The sequence below is a fragment of the Taudactylus pleione genome, unplaced genomic scaffold (genome assembly GCF_031769625.1).
Source record: "Taudactylus pleione unplaced genomic scaffold, aTauple2 ptg000711l, whole genome shotgun sequence".
NCBI lineage: Eukaryota > Metazoa > Chordata > Amphibia > Anura > Myobatrachidae > Taudactylus > Taudactylus pleione.
This window is the reverse complement of record NW_028285113.1, coordinates 4,969,111-4,984,808: the sequence shown is the minus strand read 5'-3', so window position 1 is coordinate 4,984,808 and position 15,698 is coordinate 4,969,111. Positions and strand designations below refer to the sequence as shown.

The 15,698-nt window shown below is 49.5% G+C and overlaps 1 protein-coding gene across 1 annotated transcript in view; it reads left to right on the top strand.

The window, feature by feature from the left end:
• Window positions 1-15,698, top strand: part of PGR (progesterone receptor) — a 114,750-nt gene that overhangs the window by 11,390 nt on the left and 87,662 nt on the right. The window contains exon 2 of the mRNA XM_088456753.1: window positions 1,194-1,342. Coding sequence (XP_088312879.1) covers window positions 1,194-1,342 — 149 coding nt within the window. The remainder of the gene's footprint in view (window positions 1-1,193; window positions 1,343-15,698) is intronic.

The window sequence follows — 15,698 nt, the reverse complement described above, 5'->3', positions numbered from 1 at the left end:
AGAATACTTACCTTTATACCTACTGTGTATATGTTGACTGTTGTTAACTATTTAATGTGATTGTGTTTTTAACCCAGTATGTCATAATGTTAGGGTAATGTAATGTAAGGTATGTAAAGAAGAAAATTGCACATAAACCGATGATTATACATATTCTTACTGTGTCATCATTATACTCACTTGTATACTATAGGAATTTATATCCAAGAGCCCCGACATCTGGCGGAAGGAGCCGGTACAGGGGCGGAGGGATCCAAAAGGATCCCTCTTCGCAACCTGGACCTCCTTCCCATGCACAAGTGATACACAACCGGGAGAAAACGCCATCTGAAGATGGCGAATGCTCCCCCAGTCAAGCTACAAATATATTGTGTTCTCGAAATGAGATGAATTCTGTCGCCATACTAGTGTATGGGGACAGCAGGCCATTTCTCCAGAGGAAGGTAAATAGGAGATATTTGTGATACTAGTGTATGGGGACAGCGGCCATTCCGCCAGAGGAAGGTAAGTAGGAGATATTTGTGATACTAGTGTATGGGGACAGCAGGCCATTTCGCCAGAGAAAGGTAAGCAGGATATATCTGTGATACTAGTGTATGGGGACAGGGGGCCATTTCGCCAGAGGAAGGTAAGTAGGAGATATTTGTGATACTAGTGTATGGGGACAGCGGGCCATTTCGCCAGACAAAGGTAAGCAGGAGATATCTGTGATGCTAGTGTATGGGTACAGCAGGCCATTTCGCCAGAGAAAGGTAAGCAGGAGATATCTGTGATACTAGTGAATGGGGACAGCGGGCCATTTCGCCAGAGAAAGGTAAGTAGGAGATATTTGTGATATCTCCTGCTTTACCTTCTTGATGAATGTCCCGAATACTTAATTTTCACCTGCAATTGTAGAAATTATCATTTTCACCTGCTTTTGTAGAAAGTAAGAGATGATGAATAGGCCTCATAGTGTTAGAGGCATATTATTTGAGTACAACACTGAGTATCTTGCTAGTACAATACACTAGTTTAAACTGAAGATTTGAGTTTTCCCAAGCAGACTCAAATCTGTCCTACATTAGCTTGGGTGGAGGCACTTAAAATCCTACAAGGGATAGGTGGTACGGTGTACTACATTTAACTCTTTTAATAGGGGTTACAACAGGGGTCACAGTAATAACCTATTGTCGTTATGTTTATATCTAAAGGCCTGAGGAACCAGGACAAACTTCCCAGTACATCTTTGACTCTTTGCCTCAGAAGACTTGTCTGATCTGTGGAGATGAGGCATCAGGCTGTCACTATGGAGTCCTCACCTGCGGGAGCTGTAAAGTCTTCTTTAAGAGAGCCATAGAAGGTAACTGTTTTATCACATCATTAAAGTGCTGGTGTCTGTGACCTTTTTAAAAAAAAATCTTATATAGGGGTCTATGTATCAAAGGGAGAAGATCCTCAAATCTGGTGAAAACATCTGCTTTCATTGTAATTATCTGTCCGTGATCTTAGGATGCGATGGCCATCGCCTGCTATTGCTAGTAGTGCACATCACAGGGGCTTCTCCCTTGATAGCCTCCCCGTACAAAGCTAGTTATCGCTAATTAAAGAAAGACAACAGCATTAAGGATGACAATGGCAGATGTGAGAAACAATAAAATACATTATGCTAAAATATTTTTTATTCTTATTTTTTCTTTTAATTTAAATATATATTTTATATTTCATTATTGAATCTTCACCTGGATTGGAAGCCCGAGACTGGCCACTTTTTTTTTTTATAAATATCCCTGAAAATTACTATTAATATTATATAATAATAATATATTAATATTATATAATATATGAAACTAATATAAATAAATTATTAAATACTTATTCTGTTCTAGTAGTATTTCTCACATTTAACTGTAAATTTTCCTTTAGCGGTGGGTAGTTATTATCGCCCCCCCCCCCCACCCCAGCTGTTGTATAACTACACATCCCATGTCCTGCCACAGTTTTGCTTTTTGCCCATAAAACTGTTGCAAGGCATGCTGGGATGTATAGTTCAACAAAAGCTGGAGGGCCGCTTATTGCCCACCCCTCTAACTTTTTAAAACTCTAGGATACTAAGCTGTAACCCTTTGTCGTGGCTCCAGAAAACTGTCTTGGAGGTAGGCATCGGCAGCCTGGGTTGCAGTCTGTACTTTTACAGACACAGAGTCGTAACTAGACTTGCTGGTGCCCTGTGCCAGAGGGAGCATTGGCGCCACCCCCCCTCATTTTTTAAATAGGGACATAAGATAGTGCACCTGAAAAAGGGCCATGGTCTCATGGGGAAGGACCAGGGAAGAGATAGGGGAGGCCAGGAGATGCTGGGGATAAAAGAAGAGGAAGCTACAAGTGAGAATGATAATAAACAGGAAAATTTACAGGCCCAAACAGCGCCCCCTGCCCTGCGGTGCCCTGTGCCACTGGTCGCACTACCCTAGTTACTGCCCCGGTCAGTATGTAGGGAGTGTTTTAGCTATGTTATGTACTTTAAGGTAAAATTATTACTGCAAGTGATTAATTATTGTATATTAATGTGATGTACAATGTCCTGTTTTGGGACTACAGTGGTTGGCATAGCAGAGAGCAGTCATAGTTGATCATCTCTCTGGTCTAGACGGGGAGGGCGTTGCTAGTGACACAGGGCCTGATTCAGAGGGGAACGCTAATGCATGCGCAACCGCGTCTACAAACTTTTGCGGCGTTGCAGCGGCGGTAATATGCAAATGCTAGTTTTAGCCTACCCCTTGTGTACTAGCGTGCAACAGACTGTGAAAGTTTTGAAACGCGCCCCTGTCAATGCTAGTGGACAGTGCCAGGGGCGCCGAGAGGGGAGCTGAGCAGGTATTTAATTACCCGGGCTCTGGATTTTTTGGAGGGGCCCAAGTCCGATACCGCCCCCCTCCCTCTACCAGACAACAGCCCAGCACATGCTGCTGTGTGCGGGGCTGCAATGGAAGACTGTTCATTGCTATGCCTGTGGGGGGGACTGATATAACTGATCGCACCCCTACCCTGGATTAGCGCCAGGCTGAGGTGCTCACAGCGGCCCCCTCCCCAGCGCGTAGCACTGCAACTAGGATCTTTGTCTCCCACAATTAATCGACGCCCCCACTCCCCCCCTAGCCTAGGCTGGCTCTTAAAGGCCCTGGACAGTGCAACTGTCGGCCGCTGTCCAGGTCAGTGCCGCTAGTGGCTCTACACAGTAAAACAAACACACCGCCGCCGGCGCCAGGTAGTACAGTCACTGACAGTAAGTGTACTACCCAGCTGCGATATCTACTGGGGGCACTGCATAAGAGGCACTACTGAAGGCACTGCATAAGAGGCACTGTATATGGGGCACTTCTGGGGGCACTGCATAAGGGACACTACTGGGGGCACTGCATAAGGGACACTACTGGGGGCACTGCATGAGAGGCACTACTGAAGGCACTGCATAAGGGGCACTATTGGGGGCAGTGCATAAGGGGCACTGCATAAGGGGCATTGCATAAAGGGCACTACTACTTGGGGGCATGGCATAAAGGGCGCTGCTACTGGGGCATTGTATAAGGTGCACTACTACTAGGGGCATGGCATAAGGGGCACTACTACTAGGGGAATTGCATAAGAGGCACTACTACTGGGGGCATTAAGTTGCATATGGAAAGGAATGTTCCCAGAGTGATGAGAAACGGTGGTTTGTCATGTCCCCGTTTTTCAATGCCCATGCCCCTTGTAGCATGTGGCCATGCACAGTTTTTGGCATGTGCATACAGGGCTTCATTCATCACAGAGCGCAATTGCAACAGTATACACAGATTGTCCTATGTGAGAAATCGGTATTGGGCGTCTCTATGCTGGCTCAGCAGTTGCAAACCTTAGCAATTTTCGCAGCAGAACTGTGGGCCTGATTCAGACCCGCTCGCGAGTGCTGAGCGCTCGCAAGCGGGTCGATGGTGGCCCAGTGCGCATGTGAATGATGGAGCCGGCTCCGACGTGCGCATGCGCATGCGCGAGACACGGATAGCGACTGGCAAGCCGTCGCTCCGGGTCTCGTACCAAAGGGGATGTGCTCTCGATGTTGAGTGACAGCACGCCCCCCCTTTGGTGGGCGGGCCGGGGGCGTGGCTGGCCAGACGGAGGCGTTCCCATGGGAACGCATACCGTTTGGGGCTGGCCCCACTGACATCACAAGTGATGTCAGTGGGAGTGCGTTTGGCTCTGATAGAGCCAAAAGCACTCCTGGGCTTGCGGCAGCGAGACCCTACCGCAGGGTCTCGTCGCAAGCCCGATGGTCGCGATGGTCTTGACCATCGCGGCCATCATTTTGGCCGCTCACTATAGCTGAGGGTGGTCACCTACAGCTATGCGAGTGGCCAGGAGGCCGCTCCAAAATGAAGGAGGGACAGCCCTGCTTCAGAGCGAGCGCTCTGTCAGAGCGTCCGGCTCTGAATCAGGGCCTGTGTGTGTAATCGCAGCTGCAATAGCAATCTGTAATGAATCAAGCCGACAGTTGGGGGGGGCACCATCTTTCCCTGGGCACCAAAGACCCTGGTTATGCCACTGCCTGTTCTTTGGGCACTGTTGAGCTGTGGTAATACCAACCTGGAGCTTTATTAATACTGCACCAGAACAAATGGCAAAATGTATATGAAATTCTATGAATGTTATATGAATCACAATAAAATCTTTCAGTAAGTATTTTTTTCTGTCAGTAAAAGGCAAAAGCTGGATTTTGGAAACTAAGGGCCTGATTCAGAGACGTACGCAATGCCGATATTTACGCAGTTTAGCGATTATCAGTAAACTGCGCAAGCAGCTTAGTATACATCTCTGAATTATGCCCTAATACATTAAATTTTACACAAAGCTACTGGGAATAGTTAATTTGTACTGAAAGTAAAGTCAGCATCCACTCTGAGCAGTTATGAAACACTAGCTGTAATTCCCGGCATTGCCCGGGTTGAAGACTGGACCCTGTTGTACACCCGCAGTCTTTATTTGTTTACATTGTCCTCGCCTATAACCCCATTCCATTCATCCTGAAAAGGACCCTACTGTTTGCTAACATGCATGCATACAGTGGTGTAACTATCACGTGTGTAAGGGGTGCAGCTGCTATGGTGCCAGAGCCGCCTTTGTCGTCCGCCGTTCCACCTGCACCCAGTCACGCACACAAGGTGAGCCGATCCAGTCATGGGCGCCAAGGGGGCTCGGGTGTCAGTGATGTTGATTTGGTGCCGGCCCGCCAGCTGATTACAGCTGGTGCACCGGCAGGTAGACATGGAGAGACAGCACCACCGATCGAGAGGCAATCAGAGCTCATGGACCAACAGTCAATCAGCAGTGATGGCTCCCGATTGGCTGCCGGTCTGCTGAACTCCGATTGGCTTGCAACCGGTGACAAATTAAAATTCTGCTGGCACTGTTTGTCCATGTCTGCCGCTGCCTGCCGGTGCGCCAGCTGTAGTTAGCTGCCGGCCCGGCACCAAATCCACACCTGCTGGCTGTTGAAGGCACACAGGGGGAGGCGAGAGGCTGCTTGAGGGACATGGGGAAGTGAGTTGCTGGGGGAGGGGGGCATAATGTGTAGGCGGCACTACAATTGTGTGGCATAATGTGTTATATGGTGCACTACTACTATGTGGCATATAGCGGGATACAGCAAGTCGAGAAATGCGGTAAAACCCCGAAAATGCTGTTTGACTACAGTTCTCATTTGCACCAAGCCCCGGAGTGCTTGGTTGTGGTGGGTAATGCCATCTTCCTTATGGCGTTACCCATAGAAGCCTATGGGCTTCTCTCTGCAGAGTGCTGATAGAGGGATCCAATCAGATACCTCCCAGCACCCCCACTGCACGTGCGTCCTTCTGTGCATGCACAGAAGGACTCCGTAGGGGCTTCTGGCTCATAGACCCGGAAGACCCTCCACCGCAAAGGGCCGCTCTTACCGACAGAGCGGCACTTTGTAGGGATCATCATGCATACCGGCTTTACCAACGCCGGCATGCATGCGATGACTGACGCAATGCATCGCATCGCGAGTGCGATGCGTCATGCATCCCGCCCAGAATCTGTAAAAAGCATTACTGTGTGGTATAATGTGCAAGGGGGCATTACTGTGTAATGCAAGGGGCATTACTGTGTGGCATAATGTACAAGGCTCACTACTACTGCATGACATCATGTACTACTGAGTGGCATAAGCTGAATGGGCTCTGTGTGGCATAACATGAATGGGCTCTGTGTGGGGGTAAATGTATGTGTTTTTTTTACCTCTGGGAGGCGGGGCTTTTAAGTTCTTGCTATGTGGCCCACAAAGTACTAGTTACATCCTTACATGCAAACACAGTTGGATGACTAATATATTTGGTTACTTTAAAAAGGACTAACTCTGGATTTAATATGAATTTGCAAAATAAATTTTTATTATACAATGTAACAACGAATAGAAGCAATATGTTGCAGATCTCTTGGTTCATTAGATGTTACAAATATCACAAACACTTCCTTTGAGTAGGCTCCCGGAGAAATCTCTCTGTTTCAATAGTAGCCGCCGGCTTAACCAGTTTTATTAATATTGACACTATATAGTGTAGAGAAAAAGGTCCCGACTTTACACTTTAAAGAGGAATCACATTATAGAACATAGGGCTTGATTCACACCTGTGCGCTAGGCTAAAGTATGCAAATCCCGCGATCGCTAGCACTATGGGCCTGATTCAGAGCTGAACGCTCTGACCAGAGTGCTCGCTCTGAATCAGGGCCCTCCTCCCTGAAAATGGAGCGGCCTCCTGGCCGCTCGATAGCTAGGGGTGACCACCCACAGCATATGCGAGCGGCCAAAAAGATGGTCGCGATGGTCTTGACCATCGCAACCATCGGACTTGCGACGGAGACCCTGCGGTAGGGTCTCCCTGTCGCAAGCCCTGTAGTGATTTTGGCTCTATCAGAGCCAAAATCACTCCCACTGACATCACTAGTGATGTCAGTGGGGCCGGACCCAGACGGGAACGCCTCCCATGGGAACGCCTCCGTCTGGCAGGCACGCCCCCGGCACGCCCACCAAAGGTGGCGTGCTGTCAATCAACATCGACAGCACGCCCCCTTTGGTGCGAGACCCGGAGCGATGGTGAGCCCGTCGCTCGTCGGGTCTCGCGCATGCGCACGACGGAGCTCCCTCCGTCGTGCGCATGCGCAGTGAGGAACATCGACCCGCTTGTGAGCGTACTGAATGACCCCCTATGTCTTACTGTGCCGTCATGGTATGTATTTAGACGCCCACCAGCCTGTCACAAGACGCCCACTTTCCCTTAGTCACACACGTCATCTCCAGGAAGTGTATTAAACAATCGGTAACATCGAGTAACATCGGACCCATACGCAGCACTTGTGGCTGACCATACCCTACCGCAAGCACTGCAAGTGCTGCTGTGTGTAATTCAGCCATGTGACGTGTAAGCTGACGATGCATCTTTATTATGCACGCCCCTGATACGGCGTTCCAACGCACAGACACGCCTGCGTTACCATCGACCACCCCCTGTCACCACCCACAAATGTCATTTCCTGTCACTCATTCTGGAGGGACGTCTGTGTACAGGGTGCAAACACATGGACTGGTTCGCGCACGCGCACTGCGTCTTATATGCATGTGCAGATTGCAAACATTGGCAGGCTACGTGCGCATGCAGTCTAGCGAACGGGTCTGAATCAGGCCCAGAGTCTGCACTCTGACCAGTATAATTTCAGCATTCAGATATTAATTGCTTCAGTGGACCTCCTTATAAAAGTGTGATCAGCACTTTATAAGCCTGATAAGTACGGCAACACATTTATCATAGATGTCAGATTATCTGCAAAGTCTCCTCCTGTGTGTAGAGTAACATTCACTTACTAATAAACTTGTGATATAATGATAGTATCACTTACGGACCATATGCATATCCTCTGCTGGTAATACGGACAATTGATTATACCATCGGCCACAGTCAGCGCGTTAATCTCCAGTACCAGGTATATAGCTCTGATGTTCAGGTGTGCATGGAGGGTAGTGATCAACTTAGTTCATCTCCGGTTCCACAGGTGTGGCCATTCGGTACTCCAGGGTATACTTACTGAGTGCTGTCCAGCCGTTATGGGGGCCCCCTTAATAGCAATCAGCAGAATGTCGTGAGGCAGCAGCAGGGATATCGAGAGCCTGAATATCAGAATACTGCACTATCTTGCGGTATCCAGAGCAATACCCCTTTTACACCAGAACTAAAACCCGGGTTATTGCAGGGTTAACCCGGGTAGCTCCTTGGTGTAAAAGGGGACAGGGCTGGATTCCCAGGTCGAGTGACCCGGCAATCCAACCCAGGTAACTTGCAGGGTTTAACATGGGAATGACCCGTGAAACCCTGCAGTGTAAACTGCACGATCCGGGTCACAATATTCTGGAGCGCGCTGCATGCCGGCCGGTTGGCCGACTTCAATGGCACTTGGAGATAACGTCATCTCCAAGCATCCACTTCCACCCTGGAAGAGTCGGGTCACTGCAGACCCAGCTCCGGTGTGAGCGGCGCCAACTCAGGAATATCCTGAATACCCTGTTCCAACCTCCAGGTCAGACCCGGAATTTAGATATAAAAGCGGTATAGTTAAGCAGAGATCAATGCAAATTTTTCAAACTGGTAGTAGCGTCCAACTAACGCGTTTCGTCAAAGAGCCATGTGACTTTTTCAAAGGTATTAGGGAGGCCAATGGAAATCCCTTATATCCTGCTTCCACAGGTGATGCTTAATGAATGACAGTATAGACAATTAACTATGTGTGGACATTTCAAAAGCCTAATCTGTGACACATCCTGTTATTTAAACCACATTGATATAAAAACAATGGATTCAATTTACTCTGGAACCTGCAAGACAGCGCGGCTATTCTGCATATCCTGTCAGGCTCTCGATATCCCTGGCCCATAGGTGAAACTAGAAATCTGGTAATGGGTGGCTACGCCGCGCGCCGCCAAAAAAGGGGGCATGGCCTCTTGAACAGGGGGCTTGGTCACTGGAGAAGGGGGAATGGCCTCGCAGCCCGAACCCCAGTGGTCTGGTGTGTGGAAGAAGTACGGGTGAGCACTGTGCAGTGCCGGCTCCTTCATACTGTCAGGAGCCGGGTGCTGCATTTAATGCTACAGTGCAGCACCCGGCTCCTGTCACCTTGGTGTCACCACTAGGCGGGTTTTTGGGACACCAGTCAGTTTGATTGAAAGTCTTTTCTTACCTATATGGTGGTTTATCTGCAAAGGGGAACCTCTGAGGAATTTGAGCCTCACTGGGCAGCGTCTTCAGCCGGTATTCACTATTCATGTAGGAGATAACATTGTCTGTTTACGTAGAAATATAACCCATGTCATCATCATAACCAGATAATATATACTGTAGTAACAGAAGCTTTTGTGCAGGAAAAATGTGATTTCCCTGATCAAACTTTTGTGTCTCTCCAGGCTCCCCTGTGTTACCCCAGACCCCCCAATGTCTCCATCACCAGGCCCCTCTGTGGTTCTCCAGGATCTCTGTGTCTCTTTATCTCCAGGCCTCCATGTTTCTCTATCTCCAGGCCCCCTTGTCTCTTTCCATCCCCAGGCCCACCTGTGGCTCTCAGCCTTATTCCACCAGCCCCAGTGTGCGTCTTTCTGCCCCATTCCCCCGACCCCAGTGTTCATCTCTCAGCCCCAGTGTGCATCTCTTTGCCCCAGTGAGTCTCTCAGCCCCATTACCCCGGCCCCAGTGTGCGTCTCTCTGCCCCAGTGAATCTCTCATCCCCATTCTCCTGGCCCCAGTGTACATCTCTTAGCCCCAGTGTATCTCTCATCCCCATTCCTCCGGCCCCAGTGTGCGTCTCGCTGCCCCATTCACCCAACGTCAGTGTGCACCTCTCAGCCCCAGAGTGTCTCCCAGCCCCTTTCCCCCGACCCAAGTCTGCATCTCTCAACCCCATTGCCCCGACCCAGTGTGCGTCTCTCAGCCCCTGTGTACTTCCCAGTGTGTCTCTAAGCCCCATTTCCCCGACCCCAGTGTGCATCTCTCTGCCCCAGTGTCTCTAAGCCCCATTTCCCTGACCCCAGTGTGCGTCTATCAGCCCCAGCATGCGTCTCTCTGCCCAAGTGTGCCTCTAAGCCCCATTTCCCCGACCCCAGTGTGCATCTCTGCCCCAGTGCATCTCTCAGCCCCATTCCCCCAGCCACAGTGTGCGTCAGCATCATTCCCCAGCCCGTGTCACCCCAGCCCTGTGTTAACTCCAACCCCCCTCCAGCCCTTTGCAGTCAGCTCCAACCATATCTCCTAGCCCACTGTGCAGTAAGCTCCAATCCCCCCTCCCCCGTAGCCCTGTGCATTCAGCTCCAATCCCCCCAGCCCTGTGCAGTTAGCGCCAACCTTCCTCCCCAGACCCCTGTGCAGTCAGCTCCAATTCCCCCTCTCAGCACTGTGCACAGCTCCAATCCCCCCTCAGCACTGTGCACAGCTCCAGTCCCCCCTCCTCCCTCCTCAGCACTGTGCACAGCTCCAATCCCCCCTCCCCCCCTCAGCACTGTGCACAGTTCCAATACCCCCCTCAGCCCTCAGCACTGTGCACAGCTCCAACCCCCCTCCCCCCTCAGCACTGTGCACAGCTCCAATCCTCCCCTTCCCTCTCAGCACTGTGCATGGCTCCAATCCCCCCTCGGCACTGTGCACAGCTCTAATCCCCCCTCAGCACTGTGCACAGCTCCAATCCCCCCTCAGCACTGTGCACAGTTCAAATCCCCCCCTCCCCCTCAGCACTGTGCACAGCTCCAATCCCCCGCTCCCCACTCAGCACTGTGAACAGCTCCACTTCCCCCCCTCAGCACTGTGCACAGCTCCAATCACCCCTCAGCACTGTGCACAGCTCCACTTCCCCCTCCCCCCTCCCCCCTTAGCAAAGTGCACAGCTCCAATCCCCCCCTCCCCCCTCAGCACTATGCACAGCTCCAATCCCCACCCCCCCTCCCTGCAGTCGCCGCCAGCACTTACCTGCTGCTCCTTTGCTTTACCGCTTGTGGGAAGAGCTGCTGCTGGGTATGCGCAGCAGCTCCCCCGGTGGCCATTTTTTTTAAGCAAACTGGGCTAATGGGTGGTCCTGTGCACCCCCGGACCACCCCCCAGTTTCGTCTATTCCCTGCTGCTGCCTCATGACATTCTGACTGATTGCTATTAAGACTTTGCAGATAATCTGACATCTATGATAAATGTGCTGCCGTACCTATCAGGCTTATAAAGTGCTGATCACACTTTTATAAGGAGGTCCACTGAAGCAATTAAAATCTGAATTCTGAAATTATACTGGTCAGAGTGCAGACTATGGGTCTCATTCAGACCCCCTCGCGAGCGCTGTATGCTCGCAAGCGGGTCGATGTTACCCAAATGCGCATGCGCACGACGGAGGCGCCTCCGTCGTGCGCATGCGCGAGACCCGGCGAGCGACGGGGAAGCCATTGCTCGGGGTCTCACACCAAAGGGGGCGTGCTGTCGATGGTGAGTGTGACGGAGGGTGTGACGGAGGCGTTCCCATGGGAACGCCTAAGGTCTGGGTCCGGCCCCACTGACATCACTAGTGATGTCATTGGGAGTGCTTTTGGCTCTGATAGAGCCAAAATCACTCCAGGACTTGCGGCAACGAGACCCTACCGCACGGGTCTCGTCGCAAGCCCGATGGTCGCGATGGTCTTGACCATCGCGACCATCTTTTTGGCCGCTCGCATAAGCTGTGGGTGGTCACCCACAGCTATGCGAGTGGCCAGGAGGCCGCTCCAATTTTAGGTAGGCCGGTCCTGATTCAGAGCGAGCGCTCTGGTCAGAGCGTCCGGCTCTGAATCAGGCCCTATGTTCTATTATGTGATTCATCTTTAAAGTGTAAAGACGGGACCTTGTTTTCTACACTATATAGTGTCAATAGTAATAAAACTGGATAAGCCGGCGGCTACTTTTGAAACAGAGATTTTCTAGGAACCTACTCAAAGGAATTGTTTGTGATATTTGTAACATCTAATGAATCAAGAGATCTGCAACATACAGGTATTGCTTCTATTTGTTGTTACACTATATAACATTTTTTTATTTTGTAATTGTATGTTCATTGTGCTTGCTTTCATAATGTTGGAAAGATTTTAAATGGATTAATTAAATATTTTTAAGGACTGACGCATCTGTCATTATTCTCTCCAGAAGCTGTTTTTCTTTTTAGGACAACGTTGTCCATCTTATTTGTGATTATAATTTTTAATCTTGGGTTGTTTATTTCAAACTCCTGTGGGGAATCCTCATCTATTATTTGTCCAAGGGGTAAACCACTATATGGTAGCGCAGACCAGTGTGTATATATATAACTGTTGAAATCTGCAAACTGATACAGAGTTTGTATATAGTCATTGCTGCAACCATGGATAATGACCCCCAATGTGGATGACTTAGTGATTAGCACACAGCGCCGGAATTAGCTTTTGTTAATGCACAGAAGCCACGCTGCGCATGTGCAGATCTGCTGCTGGCATTTGGGGGCGGGATGGGCAGCATTGTAGAAAATGAGGACATGTCGGTCGCGTTTTCCGGGCACACCAAAGTCAGTGGCTGCATCCTTGGCCGCAACTTCACTTGCCCTGGCAGCGTTATTTCACCGGACATCCTGAGTAAACCTAGTGTTACTCAGATGTCCGATGTACACGCAGTTGATCTGATGCTGCGTCTTTGGATGAAGCATCGGATCACAAAACCCTGCAGTGGGCGTCTTTTACACAAGACGCCTCTTGTGATCTTTGGTGGGGCGCAGCGCCGTAACAGGGTAACGGGAAGAGCAGCGGCACCACAGCAGCATACTCTGGATGTTCCTGGCGGCTGTACAGACTGGAGGGTGCATGTGTGGAGCATCCAAAGGACGCTCAGACCAGAACTGCAGCACTGATACTGGCTGCCGGGTGCCATTCCAGGCACCCTGCTTGCCAGATGCAGGGTCCGTGGGGCAGCAATGGTGCCCTGCGCTCTGTGCGGCGAAACAGCTTGCAGACCTCTAGTTACGGCCTGGTGGGGCGTTCTCAAATCAGCGGCCCAGACCTTTATTCTTTGCTACTACCACATACCTGAGTGAAACAGCTTAAATGTTGCGTGGATTTTATCCTTCAACAATCGTAACAAAGTTCTGTATAATGAGAATTCTATTTGCAATCTCACCACCCTACTCAGCCGACAATTCATAGCCCAACTCAGTTACCATCAAAGCATGTGAAAGCCTATTTAAGATGGATTGCAGAGGTACATGTACTGCAGACATGCTGTTATTGCCATCATCCCTGTGAGCTCTGACTACCTGTGCACTGCAAACTTCCTCCTTTGTCCTTTTCCTCCCTTTGCTTTCACATGCAGTGCTGAGAGCTTGTGAGTGTGACCGGCAGCCATACTTGTCTGCCCTCCAGAGATATTTTGAAAAGGAGATAATGATTTGGCGAAAACACATGCGGAAAAGTTACCTTTGTTAGTTAAATAAAAAAATTCCTTCTATGTGGGATTATTGCTTTAAATAACATCCAGCAATACTGTAATTTATGTGCATGCTGATGGTTTGTCACGTGATGAAATCCTCTTGCACAATACAAAGATAGGTAATTGCCAAAAAATTTATGTCCTTGGATACAGTATCTGCTTTTACTTAATTTAGCATGTCTGTGACCCAGTTAATGTGTAATATGTAATCTGCACTAGGAGTATTACTGAAATGGTACTAGCTGTTATTTTCAAGGGTGAAAGCAATGACGAGCACATTCCTATGACAAGCGATGGTCAGATATCAGATAGGAGGTCACTGTGGGCACATTGGATGTAGTATTGTTAAGTGACCCATTGTTATTACACCAGCCAGGAAATTGTTTGCTTGCTTATTTGTAAATATACTGTATGTCTATAGCAGGGGTGTAGCCGAACCTTTGTGTTCCCCACAGCAATATTTTGAAGGGGCCTTTGCCCCACAGTGGTCGCTCATTTTATGCCCCATAGTTGTGCCCTCACTCATATTATATACCCCACAGGGGGCTATTATTCAAAGGTGGATGCTACTGTATGCTGATGTTTGCGCAGTTGGACAATGTCTTTTGTGATGCGCATGCGTCTGAGTCGTACTGCACTTGGGTCACGATGGTTTACCAAAGGTGGTTGTGGTGAGAATTTAGACGCGAGTGATTCACAGTGGGCGTTAATGGGAGATAATGGGCAAAGGAAGGTGTGTTACAAGCGATTTGTGAGCACGTCTTTGTATGGGATCGATATGGATGACTGCCAGACCTATGCCCGGCGGTTCAAATCCCGACAGCAGAAGACCGGCAGGCATCTAAATCCCAATGGGTAAGTACACTGCCTAACCCTAATCTTCTCCCCCCCAACCCTAACCCTCCCTTAGGGGTGCCTAACCCTAACCTCCCCTCCTAGTGCCTAACCCTAACCCCCCAGTAACCCTAACCCCCAGTAAGTACCTAAACCTAAGTCTCCCGGAGGGGTGCCTAACCCTAACCTTCCCCCGGGGGTGCCTAACACTAACCCCCATTCCTCTAGCCTAATCCTAAATCCCCCCCAGTAGCCCCTAACCTAACCCCCCCCCGCAGCTGTCCGTGCCTGCCTTTGTTCGGTATGCTGGGCGATGAGCTCCCGGCGTAGGAATAATGACAGGCGTCGGGATTTCGATGCCTGTCATTAGTACCCTGCCGGGATTTGACAGTCGGGAAGCTGGCGGTCGGTATTTAGACCGTCAGCTTCCTGACTGCATCCCCTCTGTACGTAGTTTCACTGGCCAAGGTGGTTTAGTTTGGATGGACTTTCTGACCATCCATAGTGTTTCTTGGAAGCTGGATGGTGCTACTGATGCTGTGTCTTTGTACGCAAGTGGCGGATTAGAGACACAGGCGGTGGAGATCTCTGTACAGATTCCTGCAGAATAAGCATAATTTCTCAGTACCTCTGCATACTAAGAGGCAGGCCCAGTGCCCCCAGTTTATATTATGTTACATTGTAGTGGTGCATGTTGTAGATGTTATATTGGTGGGGTGGGGGAGGGGTAGTGGATATCATACTAGTAAGGGTGTGTGTGGGTAGTAGATGTTATAATGTACTGGGGCACTGTAATGTGCCATAATATGATATACACTGCAATATGACATAACATGAAAAGGTGCCCTGTAATATGTAAAAATCGGAATTGTAGGCACTATAGTGTGATATAATAATGAACTGGGGGCACTGCAATATAACATAATATGAACTGGGGTCACTGTAATGTGGCATAATATGAACTGAAGGCACTACAATGTGACATAATATGAACTGTGGACACAGCAGTGTGGTATAATATGAACTGTGGGCACTACAATGTGGCATAATACATACTGGGATGCTGAATGGCATAAGGTGATCTGGGGTACTATGTGGCATAATGTGCACTGGTGACACTACAATGTGGCATATTGTTAACTGCCCCCTCCCCCAAGCCTCTGGCCCCACTGCACCCACTATAACTATGGGCCTGATTCAGCATGGATCGTAATTGCAACCGCGCACGCAGATCAGCCCGGTGGTGTGTACTGCATTGCGATCGCACTACAATCATGCACGCAGAAAGAAAGCCATCGCAGAGTGAGTGCCGGGATGTCAGCGTTTGGGAGT